The sequence below is a fragment of the Grampus griseus genome, assembly GCF_964374135.1.
Source record: "Grampus griseus genome assembly, chromosome: 2".
NCBI classification, from domain to species: Eukaryota; Metazoa; Chordata; class Mammalia; order Artiodactyla; family Delphinidae; genus Grampus; species Grampus griseus.
In genome coordinates this window covers 116,115,485-116,129,517 of record NC_139018.1, presented here as the reverse complement: position 1 = coordinate 116,129,517, position 14,033 = coordinate 116,115,485, and the positions used below count along the sequence as shown (strand labels likewise).

Below are 14,033 nucleotides of genomic sequence, written 5' to 3'. Positions count from 1 at the left end.
CAGGCACCGCTGCTCCAGGGAGAGTCTGCACTGCCCGGGTCAGGGAAAAGATGGCATTCTCTGGAGAGATTAAGTCTGCAAAAGAGAGTTTAGTTTGAGGCAGCATCCAGGCTGAGAAATGAAGGTGCAATTGTGAGGGGGCTTTGAAACCAGGAGAGGAGTCGCTTGCTAGCCAGAGATTTGGGCTGTGACCTTCCACAGTTTGCTGGGGAGGCTCTGGAAAAACAATGTCACGTGAGACTGGTACCTTGGGAGTAAGGGGAGCCAGGGGGTTGGGCCCTCCTCTCTGGACCAGGGATGGAGCAAGCCTGTTAGACACGTCCATTTCTTCCACAGGAGGCAGCCGGCTCTCAAGGTCGGTTATACCCTCAACCATTTGTTTCCTGGTGCAGAACCACTGCAGCCTTGGAAAGCCCTCAGCCACTGAGGGATGGCTGACCAGCACAGTCTCCTCCCAGTGTGTGCCCTCTCTCTAGCCCTCGCAGTCTCTCGTCTCGTTAAACAATCCTGTCTCTGCTCTTATGCGCCCCCCCGGGAAACACACTGCTTATCATGAACCATGACTCCAGGAGGCTGTTGCTGTCACAGCTGTATTACCTACACCCTCACCCGAACGCCCCATCGGACTTGATCCTGACCTCGCGGCTGAAGCACCACCTCATTCTGTCTGTTGAGGGCGTCTGTTCCTTGTGAGTATCCTCAGAGAAAGAAATCCTTTAATGGCTGAGGAACCTGGGGGAGAGGAAGGTTCCGGCAGGTAGAGGCAGACAGACGTTGGTCTGTCTCTCTCATTCTTCGCTTCATTCAGCCAGTGACATTCTCCTGAGCCCCTGGGTGCCCCGCCCTGTGCCCAAATCTGCCGGGATGGACGCAGGGAACGAGGGAAGAGGGCCATGTTCTCGGGAAGCACAGTCTATCTACTTGGGGAGGCAGGAGTTACACAGGCAAACCTGTGAGAAGTCCATGCAGAGCAAGCCCTGTGGGTTGGTGGCAGAGAACATAGCTGTGTCCCTGAAGTTGAATACACCTGCCATGGGCTGGGCTTGGGAGACTGGGGAGGGCTTCTTGGAGGAGGAAGAGAAGGAGGACAAGTAATCGGGGTAACTTACATCCTTTTGGACGAGCTCCGCGTAGGCTGTGCAGGCAGCAGAGACCAGCTCAGCAACATCAAGGTCTATGAGGTTGTTGCACGCCTGTGCCGGGAGAAGGTGGGGCGAAATCAGGTCTCCCCGGGCACAGGCAGCGACCTGACGCTTCAAGGGGACAAGACCGCCGCTCACGGCAGTCACTGGGGCCAGCTGATCTCCCCCCCCACCAGCTTGGCACACTGCCTGAAATTGTACCCATGGAATTTTCTCTATTGGGAAGATGGTAAATGCAGTTTTCATTCTGGGCTCTAGGGAGTCCTGGGGTTCCACCGAGCGTCGCATGGGCTTCTAGGATGACTCATTTTATGATTGGGGTGCTCTCTAAGACGTTTTTGACAAAGCCTTCCGCTGCTTTTTAGAATTGTTGGAAAATTCCAGGTCTTTTGTCACAGGAGGACCCTAGGGCCAAAGAGTTCACTGTCAGTCTGTCAAGCCTAAAGCTTAAGAACTGTTCAGGGCCTCAGTTTCCCCATTTGCTGAACACGGGTGATGATGACGATGAGCGTATGGCCCCTCTGTGTCAGGCTTGTCACGAGGCTTAAACAAGCTGGTCTCTAAAAGCATGCAGCACAGTGTTCGGGGTATGTCAGTCTCGTAACTATTCCTGCCCAGGGGCAAAGGGGCCACTGGAGTCCAGGGCCCCCGACCCAGGGGCCTTCACCAGAGATGGTGTGGGCGTCGGGGGCCTCCAGGAGCCGGTGGGGCCGGGCCGGGCCCGAGGGTGCTCTCACCAGGAGGATGTCGTCGCCCGTCATGCTCTCCTGCAGCACCTGCGTGCGCACCATCTGCAGCATGCTGTAGGCCACCAGCACCTGGAAGTTCCTGCAGGGCTTTCCCGTCAGCAGGACCTGCAGAGGTGGGCGAGCCTCAGCCTGGCCTGTGGCCTGACACTGCAGACGCCTATGGGATGGTGCGGTACCCACCAGCCACGTGGCCCCGTCCATCATGTCTGGGCCTTGCTGCCGACGTGCTCATTCATTCAGTCATTCGTTCATTCAACCTCTGGGCTTCTAGGCATGGTGCTTGCTGTTGGGGGACTCAGGGAAAAAGCCTTCAGGGAATTCACTAGAGAGAGGGAGGGAGGAGGGAGAGAGAATGAGAGAGGGAAGAAGGGAAGGAGGGAGGGAGCAAGACAGAAGGCGGGAGAGGGAGAGAGAGAGAGGGAGAATGCCAAGAATGACTGGGTAACTCTCTGTAGCATTTTTTTTTTTTTTTTTTTTTGCGGTACGCGGGCCTCTCACTGTTGTGGCATCTCCCGCTGTGGAGCACAGACTCCGGACGCGCAGGCTCAGCGGCCATGGCTCACGGGCCCAGCCGCTCTGCAACATGTGGGATCCTCCCGGACCGGGGCACGAACCCGTGTCCCCTGCATCGGCAGGCAGACTCTCAACCACGGCGCCACCAGGGAAGCCCTCTCTGTAGCATTTGAGTGGAGCTTTGGCAAAGCAACAGTTGATGGAAAGTCAGCAATCCAGGGGTGTCACCAAAGGCCTGGCAGTGGTCATGGACTTGAGCATGGAGACCAGCAGGCCAGGAGGGAGGGGTGAGGTGGGGGGAGTTGATTTCTGAGGCACTGAATGTCAGGCTGAGCGGTGGGCCGGATCCTGCAGGCAGTGGCAGCCACTGGGCAGGGCAGTGATGGGCGGTGGGCCTGTTCCCGGGGAGGTTCATCTGCTGATGCCCCGGAAACTAGGGTCAAATAACTGCAGGTGCGACCTGTCCCTGGGGGCCCCTTCTTCTCCAGAAGTCAGGGCTCAGAAGAAGTGGGTGCTCAGGTGGAGGGGAAGGCCGAGGAAGAGGTGACTGGGAAAGTGAGAGCAGAGTGAGGCCCCTTGCACAGGCAAGGTGGCAGGGAAGCTGAACGCAGGCCAGGCTTCCACCGCACAGGCCGCGAGGCCCCTCCTGCCTGCGCTGCCCTGAGAAGGTACAGTGGTGGGATTAGATGAACAGATGGACCAACTGATGCTCTGTCATCTCCCAACAGGGCGGAAGCAGGCTCAGTGGCCCAATATATCCCAGTGAACTCCATCCAAAGCCAGCAATCAAGGGAGGCAAGGAAAAGGGCTTCCCTGCCGCCTGCCCTAGGGGTAGGGTCTATCCTCTGCCCCAGAGGAGCGCCTCACCTCCCAGAGCCTCCAGACGTCGTCGAAGGACTTGAAGGCACGTTGAAAGTAGAGGCAGAACCAGGGGAAGAGGGACTGCACGGCCCCCGCACCCTTCCCTTCTGTGGGGAGAGAAGCAGGGTGCCAGCCAGGGGGCCATGGTCAGGGGAACAGGAGATAAAGCAAAGACAGACAGATGAGGCCAAACAACTGAGCACATAAACACGCTGGGAAATACAAAGACCTGGGCTGTCACTTTTCCATCTGCCCTTGGAGACTGTTTGGGGTGGATTTCCAACTGTCCAGATTTCAACCCCATCCAGATGAACCCTCTCGCTGGGGCCCAAAGAAAAGACCAAATGACCTTGCTCCCTCTCACATGATTGGGCGCCACTGCCTTGGACTGGGTCCCGGCCCCCTCCCACGCCTGCTCTGGTTGGAGGACATGTAAGATGGCAGAGGGGCGCACTCACTTAAGTGCTCAGCAAACACGGGGTCCAGGAAGTTGATCACGTTGTTGAGCATGTCGAGGTTCTTGCCCACCCCAATGTTGATGACACAGCTGTGCTCCTGGGAAAGATGGGTGGGAGGGAGGGAACCCCTTGAAAGCATCAGAAGAGTCAGTCTTGCTTCATCAGCTCCCCAATTCTGGAGGCCCTGTGCGTGTCTGGCTCTGGGCCGGGCACGTGTCTCTGTGTGAGTCTGAGTGTCAGTGTATGTGTGTTTGCAAACACACATCATGTCTGTGTCTGGTGTGTGTGTGTGTGTATGGTGGGCATGTGGAGATGTCTCAGGAGTGGCTCACAATGCAGTGAGACCAGTTATTCCTCCAGACACATGCCATGGGTCTGGACCAATCAGGACAAGGAAAGAGCAGTGTGCACATTGTTGCAGGGATGGAGAGAGGGATGGCGGTGGGTTCTGGGTAGCTTCTCACAGCTCATGAGGAAAGGCTTTCCAGAAAGGGAGTAATGGGGGGCAGCACCTTCAAAAGCCCTCCACCTCACAGTGTGGGGGGCGCCCTGGGGGGCCGGATGCAGGTCATGTGAAGGTAACTGTGGGAGACAAGACTGAAGACAGAACCTTGAATGTCTGGCTGCGGTTTCTGGATTTTATTCTGGAGGCTGTGGGGAGCCGTGGAGGATTTGCAGGAGCAGAGCCATGTTTTGGGAGGGTAATGCCCGGAGAAAGGTGGGCCTCACTGGGCCTTGCCAAACCTTTCAAGGTTTGACAAGAGCTGGACCCAGAGCATCATTACCCACCTTCTCAGTTCCAATGCTTGCCACCCCCCAACCAGAACACACCCCACCGGGGCTGGCATTGTCTTTCCATGGGAGAAGCTCCTCTGGGACCCAGAGGGCTGCTTCAGGGCTGGAGGAAATGGCTGGGGCTGCCAGTGCCTGCCGAACCTCAAGGGGTCGTTTGAGGAATGGGGGTGGTCCCTAAGCCAGGCTCAGCTCTCACCGTTTTCTGCAGGAAGAATTGGAAAAGCCAGAAGGTCTCATGGTCATGTTCCACCATCAGCTGGAAAAGCATCACCATCTCATGGAAGCCCTGCTGGTACTCTGGGGTGGAGGGGAGCTAGTGAGGAGGGGCGGAGCCTGGGCTTGGACCGGCCTTATCCCAGGAAGGGGTTGAGAAGAGGGGGCTGAAGGGAGACCCAGCCCTCTGGCGCACCTGCCTGGGTGTTGCAGACGTAACTCAGGAGCAGAATCTTCTCCAGCCTCTTCTTATCAATAAGGACATTGCCCAGGGGGTCTTTGTCATAGAGTTTCTGGATGTCGTATGCTAGGTGGGGGGCAAGGGATGGTGAGGCACCAGATCACCTCCAGCAGAAGGTCCATGGGTGAGTTTATTCCCCTCATTCCAAGAGGCTAGGACCCAGGACATCCTGGGAAGGGGGCCATGAAAAAGGTACATCAGCCCACCAGGCTTTGCCTCTCACCACAACCTGAGCTGCCTGGGCTTTTTCCCACCTCCGAATCTTTGACCAGGCCGTACCCTTTGCCAGGGATGTCCCACCCCCCCACCAACTATAATTCAATCTAGTTCAAGGCCAAGGGGGAAAGAGATGTAGACAAACAGCAGAAACAACATACACCCAGGGATACACAGTGCTGGGCATCTAGGGGCAGCCAGTAGAGCCAGGCGGACAGACTAACCGAGGTTTAGCTGGCAAAATTCCTGGCACATGTCAAGGCAGCTCCCAGGAACCAGCGCACAGATGTGACTGAGGTGGTGCAGGGATGACCTCCAACCCTCCCCTCTGCCCAGCACAGCCCACCCTCCTTGGCTCACCGATGTTATTCCGAGTCTCTATGAAGTTCCGGTGCAGGTTTTCCAGAAGGGGCTGAATCTTCTCGTACATCTGGCATAAGGCCTTGTAGTTCTTCCTGTGAGAACGGAACTGAGGCTGAACAAGGCAGCCTTCCCTTCCAGGCCAGTCGGGGTAACCCTGAGCAGTGCCCTCACCCAGGCAGTGCCTGCTACCTGTGCTGCCTCCCCTCTCCCCGCCTTTGCCAGCCCTAACCATCATCTGATGTCTGCCTGGAGTGCAGCGGGGTGACAGGTTTAACCTCTGGCTCTGCAGTCTGACCACTGCACCTGAATCCTGGATTACAACTTAAGTACTGGGTGTCTGCCACTAGGGTCAAGACTTGGGGATATCACCAGCCCTCCCTAAGCCTCAGTTTCCTTGTCTGTAGAATGGGGCTAACACTAGCACCTATGCCTCAGAATTAGAAGGACTGGATGAAGCAATGTTTTGTGCCCGTCATTAGAACGAGCTTAGGTGGTGTCGTGGGTTGAATGGTGACCCCCAAAGATAAGTCCATGCCCTAACCTCTGGAACCTGTGAATATGACCTTATTCGGGAAAAGGGTCTTTGCAGGTGTATTTAATTGAAGGATCTTCAGTTAAATACTGTGTTAAAGTTAAATCTTTAACTGAATTTTCTCCACCTCAAGAAGGCTGCACAGGTCTAGGGATGGCTGGGCTGGGCTGAGCTGGGCGGTGTGGGGAGGACAGCTGGGAGGTGCTGGGATCCAGCTTAAGTCAGCAGAGTGAGGACTGGTAAACATGGCCGGGCTGGGGTGCGGGGTCGGGAGTGGGGATGGGGGAAGGTACCGATGCCCCCTGAATGTGGGCCCCGAGTCGGCAGAGCCGTGGGGATTTTGTCTCTTGGAAAGAGAAGTCCATTTGAAGGAAGAAGCCTGAACCTACCAGGCTGGGGTGGGCACCCCCTCCCACCTGCACCGCCAGCCACCCTCCCCTGACAGGATCTGGAACGTTCTACCTCCTTGTGCTGTCCACCATGAGCCGCTCATCCTGGGAACTCTGCCATGAGTAGTAGCCCGTAAGGAATTTCCAGGCTTCCGTCCTCACGAAGGGGTGCAGACCCTGGGGAGGGGTGGAGATGAGAGGTCGTGGGCCTTCCAGATGCTTGCCCAAAGGGCCCCTCCCAATGCCATGCTTGTCCCCTTGCCTGCCCATGTCCCCCAGTTCCAGGGTGAGGCCAAGGGTAGCTGAGGACCATACCCTTTCCAGGATGTTAACACAAATGGAGTCTCGTGACTTGGCCAAGTGACCGTTCTCGTCAAAGAAGCCATCCCATTCCGTCTTGTCAATGGGTGGTTTTCTCTTCACCTGCCAAGGACAACCACCTCAGCCCTCTGTTAGGAACCTTTGGCTTTTCTTTAAGTGTGATTTTTAAGTGATATACTCTGGATTTTGCAATGTGAATCAAAGTTCACAGCCTCTGACTCACTTCTGGAAATTTATCCTGAGGAAATTACTGAAAATAAATAGAAAAATGCTGTATGCAAAGTCATTTTCATTGCACACTACTTACCAAAATGAAAAATGCAAGCACTCTCTAACTGTTGTGCAATAAGGGAATAGTTAAGTAAACTATGGTTTATATGCTTAATGGAATATTGTGAGGCATTTAAATTGATGCTTACAAGGAAAGAATAATAATCTGGGAAAATACAAATGTTAACGGACAAAAAGAAAACAAAACTGTTTATTAACTGTGTATTCAGTATCTACTCTCTCTGTGTACTATACTCCATACATCCGTTACATATTATAAAAGCTTCACATTATATACTCTTAGAGTGAATTAACCACTATAAAAATCCTGTTAGGGGGCTTCCCTGGTGGCGCAGTGGTTGAGGGTCCGCCTGCCGATGCAGGGGACGCGGGTTCGTGCCCCGGTCCGGGAGGATCCCACATGCCGAGGAGCGGCTGGGCCCGTGAGCCATGGCCGCTGAGCCTGCGCACATTCGGAGTCTGTGCTCCGCAGCGGGAGAGGCCACAACAGTGAGAGGCCCGCGTACCGCAAAAAAAAAAAAAAAAAAATCCTGTTAGAAAAAAACCCTGAAAAAACCCACCTAAAAACAAAACAGTGATTATCTTTGAGTGATAGGATTATAAGTAATTTTCCCCTTTTTCTTATATTTTCAAACTTTTCTATAATAATATATACTGCTTTGATAATGGAAAAATATAAAACAAGCACTAATTAAACACCTCCAGGAGCTCCATTTTAGCTTTCCTAAAAGAGTAGAACAATGCATCATAAGGAATGGTTTCTGGTTTACATCAGAGGTGTGTGTGTGTGTGTGGGGGGGAAGTGAATGCAATGCATACAAAGTAATTTAAAATGCTCATAAAACAATAATTAGGAGTTGAATTCCTGTTGGAACAGGGGAAGATTCCTAGGAGTCTTGTATTGGAGAGAATATCTTGAAATGCCACATAGCAGACTTGAAAGTGTGGTGATGGACAGAGCTTGGCAGGTGACTAGACATATCTGATGTGTATAACTGCCAACTTCCCATTAATATATACCTGAATGTGCACATGTGTGACTCAAATTTACATTTGCATACGAGTCACCTGAGGATCTTCTTTAAACGCAGATTTTAACTCAGAAGGTTTGGAGTGGGGCCCAAGATGACACATTTCTAACAAACTCCCAGGGGATTGCTGAGGCTGGTCCACTGACCACATGTGTAGAAAGGTGTTAGAAGTAAAACAGCCCTGGAAATTAAAAATTAGAGCCCACAGGCCCAAATTGGGGATAATTTCCACTAGCTCCATGTTCTATTGGGATGGATTGAGCAATACACTTTAATGACTCATACATGTTCCATCTTCTGAACCAAAATAGGACATATGGGCCCTAGAAGGTACAAAAAATCTTGGCCTTCGCCTAACCTTGAGAAGCAGGGTCTGCCCTGATGCCATGTCCCGACTGCATAGGCACTGTCACCTGAGCTGAGCAGAGCCAGGCTTCTGCCCCCCTGACAGCCATCATGATCTCCCAACCTATACTCAGAGACTGCAACACTCAGCAGGAAGCAGAAGGGAACAGGCAGAGCTGGGCTGTGTCCTGGGATCCTTAATTGTAAAAGGGAGTGCATGAACTTTAGGAATACATTTCCTCATGAATTTTAGTCAATTGATCAATTTCTACAATACATTTCTTTTTTTTTTTTTTTTTCTTTTTGTGGTACGCAGGCCTCTCACTGCTGTGGCCTCTCCCGCTCAATTTCTACAATAAAGACAGTTGTGATTTTGATGGGGATCGCATTGAACCTATAGATCAATTTGGGAAAATTGATAACGCTATTGAATCTTCTGACCCATGAACACAGTATATTTCTGCATTTATTTAGGTCTTCTTTAATTTCTTTCAGCAATGTTTTGTGGTTTTTGGCGTGTAGGTTATTCATGTATTTTGTCAGATTTATCCCTAAATGTCTCATTTTGGGGGATGCTACTGTAAAAGTGTTATTTTTAAACTTTCAACTTCCAACTCTTCATTGCTAGTATATACAGATACAGTGGATTTTTATATATTGATCTTGTATCCTACGACCTTGCTAACCTCACTTATTAGTCCTAGTAGCTTTTTTGGTGTATCCATAGGATTTGTTACATAGGCCAATGATCAGCAATCTACAACCCATGGGCCAAATCAGGCCTCTAATCTGTTTTTTTAAATAAAGTTTTATTGGCACACAGCCATGCCCATTCACTCATTTGTTGTCTATGGCTGCTTTCGTGCTACAATGGCAGAGTTAAGTAGTTACAACAGAGATGTATGGCACACAAAGACTAAAGTACTTACTATCTTGACCTTTACAGAAAAAGTTTGCTAACCCTGACACAGATGATCATGTTATCTGTGAATAAAGGCAGTTTCACTTCTTCCTTTCCAGGCTGGATGCCTTTTATTTCTTTTTCACGTTTTATGCACTGGCTAGAACTTCAAGGGCAATGTCGAATAAAAGTGGTGAGAGCAGACATCTTTGCTTTGTTCCTAATCTTAGAGGAAAAGCATTCAGGCTTTCATGATTGTGTATGATGTTAACCATAGGCTTTTTGTAGATGCCCTTTATCAGGTTGAGGAAGTTCCCTCCTCTTCCTAATTTGCTGAGAGTTTTTATCAGGGATGTTCTGCATTTACTGAGATGATCATATGGTTTTTCTTTCTGTAGTTTGCTAAAATGGTAAATTATATTGAATTATTCTGAATGTTAAATCATTCCTTGGATAAACTGCGCTGGTGATGTATCATCCTTTTAATTTTTAAAATTTTAATTTATTTAAATTTAAATTTAATTTATTTTTTGCTGTGTTGGGTCTTTGTTGCTGAGCGCGGGGTTTCTCTAGTTGTGGCAAGTGGGGGCTACTCTGCGTTGTGGTACGTGGGCTTCTCATTGCGGTGGCTTCTCTTGTTGCGGAGCACGGGCTCTCGAGCGCAAGCTCAGTAGTTGTGGCGCATGGGCTTAGTTGCTCTGTGGCATGTGGGATCTTCCGAACCAGGATTCGAACCTGTGTCCCCTGCATTGGAAGGCAGATTCTTATCCACTGTGCCACCAGGGAAGCCCTTGTATTATCCTTTTTAGACATCATTGGCTATTATTTACTACAGTTTTATTTAGGATTTTTGCATCATTGTTCATGAGAGATATTGGTCTATAATTTTGTTTTCTTGTAATGTCTTTGATTTTGGCATCAGGGTAAGGTTGGCCTCATAGAATAAGTAGGGATGTATTCCGGCTTTTCAATTTTTTAGAATAGTTTGTATAGAGTTAGTATTATTTCTTTCTTCAGAATTTGGTATAACTCACCAGTGAAGCCATCTAGGCCTGGAGTATTCTTTGTGGAAAGAATATTTCCACAATAAAAAAATTCCACAATAAAAAAATTCAATTTTTTTATTAGATTGGAGGATAGTGTCAGAAGAAATTGTTTTATTTTTTACTTTTAAAAGTAAAAAGAGATTTATAGGAATAGGACATTATCCTTTTAATTCACTTTATTATTTTTTATTTTATTTTTTTGGCTGCGCTGCACTGCGTGTTGGATCTTAGGCATGCAGGATCTTAATTCCCCGACCAGGGATCGAACCATGCCCCCTGCAGTGGAAGCGCGGAGTCTTAACCGCTGGACCACGAGGGAAGTCCCTCAAATTTACTTTAAAAAATAAAAACAAACCATACAGGAAACAACAAGGAATCAATAAACACATAAAGCATAAAAATGATAGAAATCCAAAGAAATCGATTATGGAAATAAATGCTTAAATTCCCTTATTAGTTGTAAACATTTAAAAAGCACTGATGATAGTCTAAGCACTTTATATTTACCAACCTTCTAATCTTCACAGCCACCTATGAGGTAGGAGAGGTTGTTACACTGTTTTATATATTAGGGAACCAGAGCCCTAGAGGGTTAATTCGTATATTTGAAGTCGTACAGTAAATATCAGAGCTGAGATTTGAACCCTGAGCTGTTTGTTGCAAGAGTCAGGGTGCTTAACCCCAACGCCATGCCACCAGGGAGTGTAAAAGACAAGAAATTTCAGTTTGAATAAAAACTATACGCCCTACATACGCTGTTAACAAAAGGTATACCTTAAAATTAAATGCCATGGAAAGATTAAAAAATAAATGATGAACAAAGTTATGAAAAAAGGGTTGCACACAATGAAAGTGGCAAAGTAATCAAAGTACTATGCACAGAACACTATAATAAAAGATATGGCATCCACATAATAAGGCAGAGATAATCGGAAACATCGCAAGAAGGCATCTGCTGAGTGCTCGGACAATTTGCATTACTAAACCTCTACCTGCAACAATTGGCCACCTGCCTACTTTGCCATGGCTGAATTTGTTTATAAAAAGCCACTGACTTCTCCTTCCAGCAAACTCCACTTCTCTCTGCGCAGCCACTTCCCTGAATCTCCCCATACCCGAGCAATCTACGGGCCACCCACCAGAACATTTAAGACATTTGCTAGCAAGCAAAGGACAAGCACAAAAAGCCTGACCACCTGCAGAGGGCTACAGTGGTGTGTGTGTGTAGGAATTTCCACAGGAAGTCCCCTTCCTCTCTTCACCTGCATCCACACCTCCTGTCTATGCCTAAGATCCGTCATGCAGTGCAGCGCGGCCAAAAAAAATAATAAAGTGAATAGAATCTGTATCTGGGGTCCTTCAAAGTAAAGGAGGTGGTCATCTCAATGGCCACTCAAATCCATCTTCATCCTCCTATATTCCTCTGTTCCTTGCTCCGCCAACCTATTAACACCCTGCCCACAATCTGGGTACAATGACCTAGTCATCCAGGAGGAGACCCTGGTAGTCCTCGAGGTGCTGGGTACTCTTCAGCTCTGCAGTAGTGCCTTTCCTAGTCCCCTGGGAAGGGTACTGCCAGGTAGGGCAGGTGTGGAAATCTCCTCCCACCTTTGTGGTGTACCTAAGCAGGTTAAAGGTCTCCACGGGCAAACCTGGGGAAAGCTTGGCCATGCTTCCTCTGGAAAAGGGGTCCAGAAGTGGGAGCCTTAAATGGTTCAGCCTCTCTAACATCTGCTAGCAGCCTTGGCTACAGGCATACATCTTTCTACTCTCCTTCCCCCTCTGCATCACTGGGTTTAAGAATTTTCTCCAGTATTGTTAGTAAAATAAGAAAGCCACTGGAGGATAAGGAAAACTTTCTATGAGGGTTTTTGATGCTGTGTTCCTCTGAATACTCATAGCAACAGAGCCCTCAATAAAGCCTGAGTTCATCTGAGGGACAAGACATACTCCCAACAGTAACCATGTTAGTGATTCTTACCAAGGGGAGAGGGTGTGGCCCAAGGAGGGCAGGCATATTGATAGTAGAAAGCTTGGGGGGGATGTGTGCAACTTGAAAGTTATCTGGGTGATTATTAGTAACCCAGGCGTGGAGGGTGTATCATCAGTATAGCATAGTTATCTTAAAAATAGCTTAAAACAACAGTGGTTCTCAAAGTTAGCTGCATGTCAGAGTCACCCAGAGGGCTTGTTAAACCACAGATCGATGGGCCCCATCCCCAGAGTTTCTGATTCAGAAGATCTGGAGCTCAAGAATCTGCATTTCTTACATTTGATGTTGATGCTGCAGACTCAGGCACCACTCTTGGAGAATCACTGATTTAGAAGATGGACTCCGCAGTTTGGGTTTAAATACCAGCTCTGCCACTTACTAGCTGTGGGTCCGTAGGCAAGTTGTTTAGTCCCTAGGCCTCAATTTTCTCATTGTGAAATTTTTCTCAATTTTCTCATTTCTCAATTTTCTCCAAGTAAAGATAATAGCTTCATCCACCTCATAGAGTTATGATGAGACTGAATATAAATAATGCATTTAGAACAGTCATTGTACCTAATAAATGCTATATGACAGTTTGTTATTTTATTATTATCCTTCTCTAACTTCAGATAAATGAAGAGAGGTATAAAGAAAATTCAAATCAAGGCCTCGTGATAATCTTCAATAGAGCAATAACATTTAAAACTCCGGGAGAGAGAGGCCTGTTTTTCATTTCTGCTTTTTTATGTATCACTCTCTAAATCGCTATGATTAATGAGACTTGAGATTGGTTAAGGTCATTATAATTAGTTACTATGATTTTGAAAAATATACTGTATAGAAAATTTTATGACTGAGGCTGAATTCAATTGAATAGTGTATCATTAATCGGACATGGAACTGCCTACTAACAAAAGCATTACTGCCACCTGGTGGCAGCATACCAAAATTGTTGGCAAAAGCACCATGGAAAATTTATCAGCATCTTTAAGACAACTTGCAGACCTAGACTCATTAAAGTTAGAATGTCACATACGGGGGAAAAGCAACACTGGCTTAGATAGAAGGGTAAAAACGAACCTGTGTTTTTCAGTCCTGTTGTCTGTAATGATGGTGAGACCAAGGTTTAACCTACCCTGCTCCATTTTCGAGGCCAGCTCAGGGCTCTAGTCCTTCCTACCCAACAGGGGAAAATGGTCCTAATGTAAGCCAGAGGTTGGGGAGGGAGGGCCTCAGAGCTGATGAAGAGCACCCACCAGGATGAAGGAGGCCGACTGCCTGGCAGAGAGGCTGTTTTCAGGAGAGAGGGTGGTCATGGTCCCTGCTAGCTGTCTTCAAAGCAGCCTCTGACCAGAGCTCACTTGGAGCCCTAAGTGATGCTTTAATTAAGCAGGGGAAGGTGATCTTCCTATGAGTTGCATCCCCAGGAGGAACTGGGCCTATTCTGACCTCCCATACTTGAACAGAGCCAGCCACTGTGTGTCACAAAGCCCCTGGAATCCTCATCACAAAGACCTTGGAACATGGGAGCACTCAGCTTTAGAGGTTAAGACACACCCAAGAACCAAGGGGACTAAACCTCCCAGTCACCCAGGAAAACTATAGCCCTTACAGGATGTGCAGTGGGGGTTGGGATCAGAGGACATCGGGG

At 48.7% G+C, this 14,033-nt stretch overlaps 1 protein-coding gene across 2 annotated transcripts; it reads right to left on the bottom strand.

The window, feature by feature from the left end:
• Positions 1-699: 699 nt before the first annotated feature.
• Positions 700-13,698, bottom strand: TBC1D21 (TBC1 domain family member 21; the record flags this gene model as incomplete). Of its 2 annotated transcripts, XM_082647059.1 has the most annotated exons (11): positions 700-732; positions 1,110-1,193; positions 1,880-1,996; positions 3,272-3,372; positions 3,724-3,820; positions 4,715-4,815; positions 4,928-5,038; positions 5,549-5,643; positions 6,546-6,649; positions 6,788-6,895; positions 13,639-13,698. In XM_082647059.1, the coding sequence occupies 11 exons, from the start codon at positions 13,696-13,698 to the stop codon at positions 700-702; spliced, it is 1,011 nt and encodes a 336-aa protein (XP_082503185.1). The 2 variants fall into 2 exon arrangements, with proteins under 2 accessions (XP_082503185.1, XP_082503186.1); XM_082647060.1 differs by lacking the exon at positions 6,788-6,895.
• Positions 13,699-14,033: the final 335 nt, after the last annotated feature.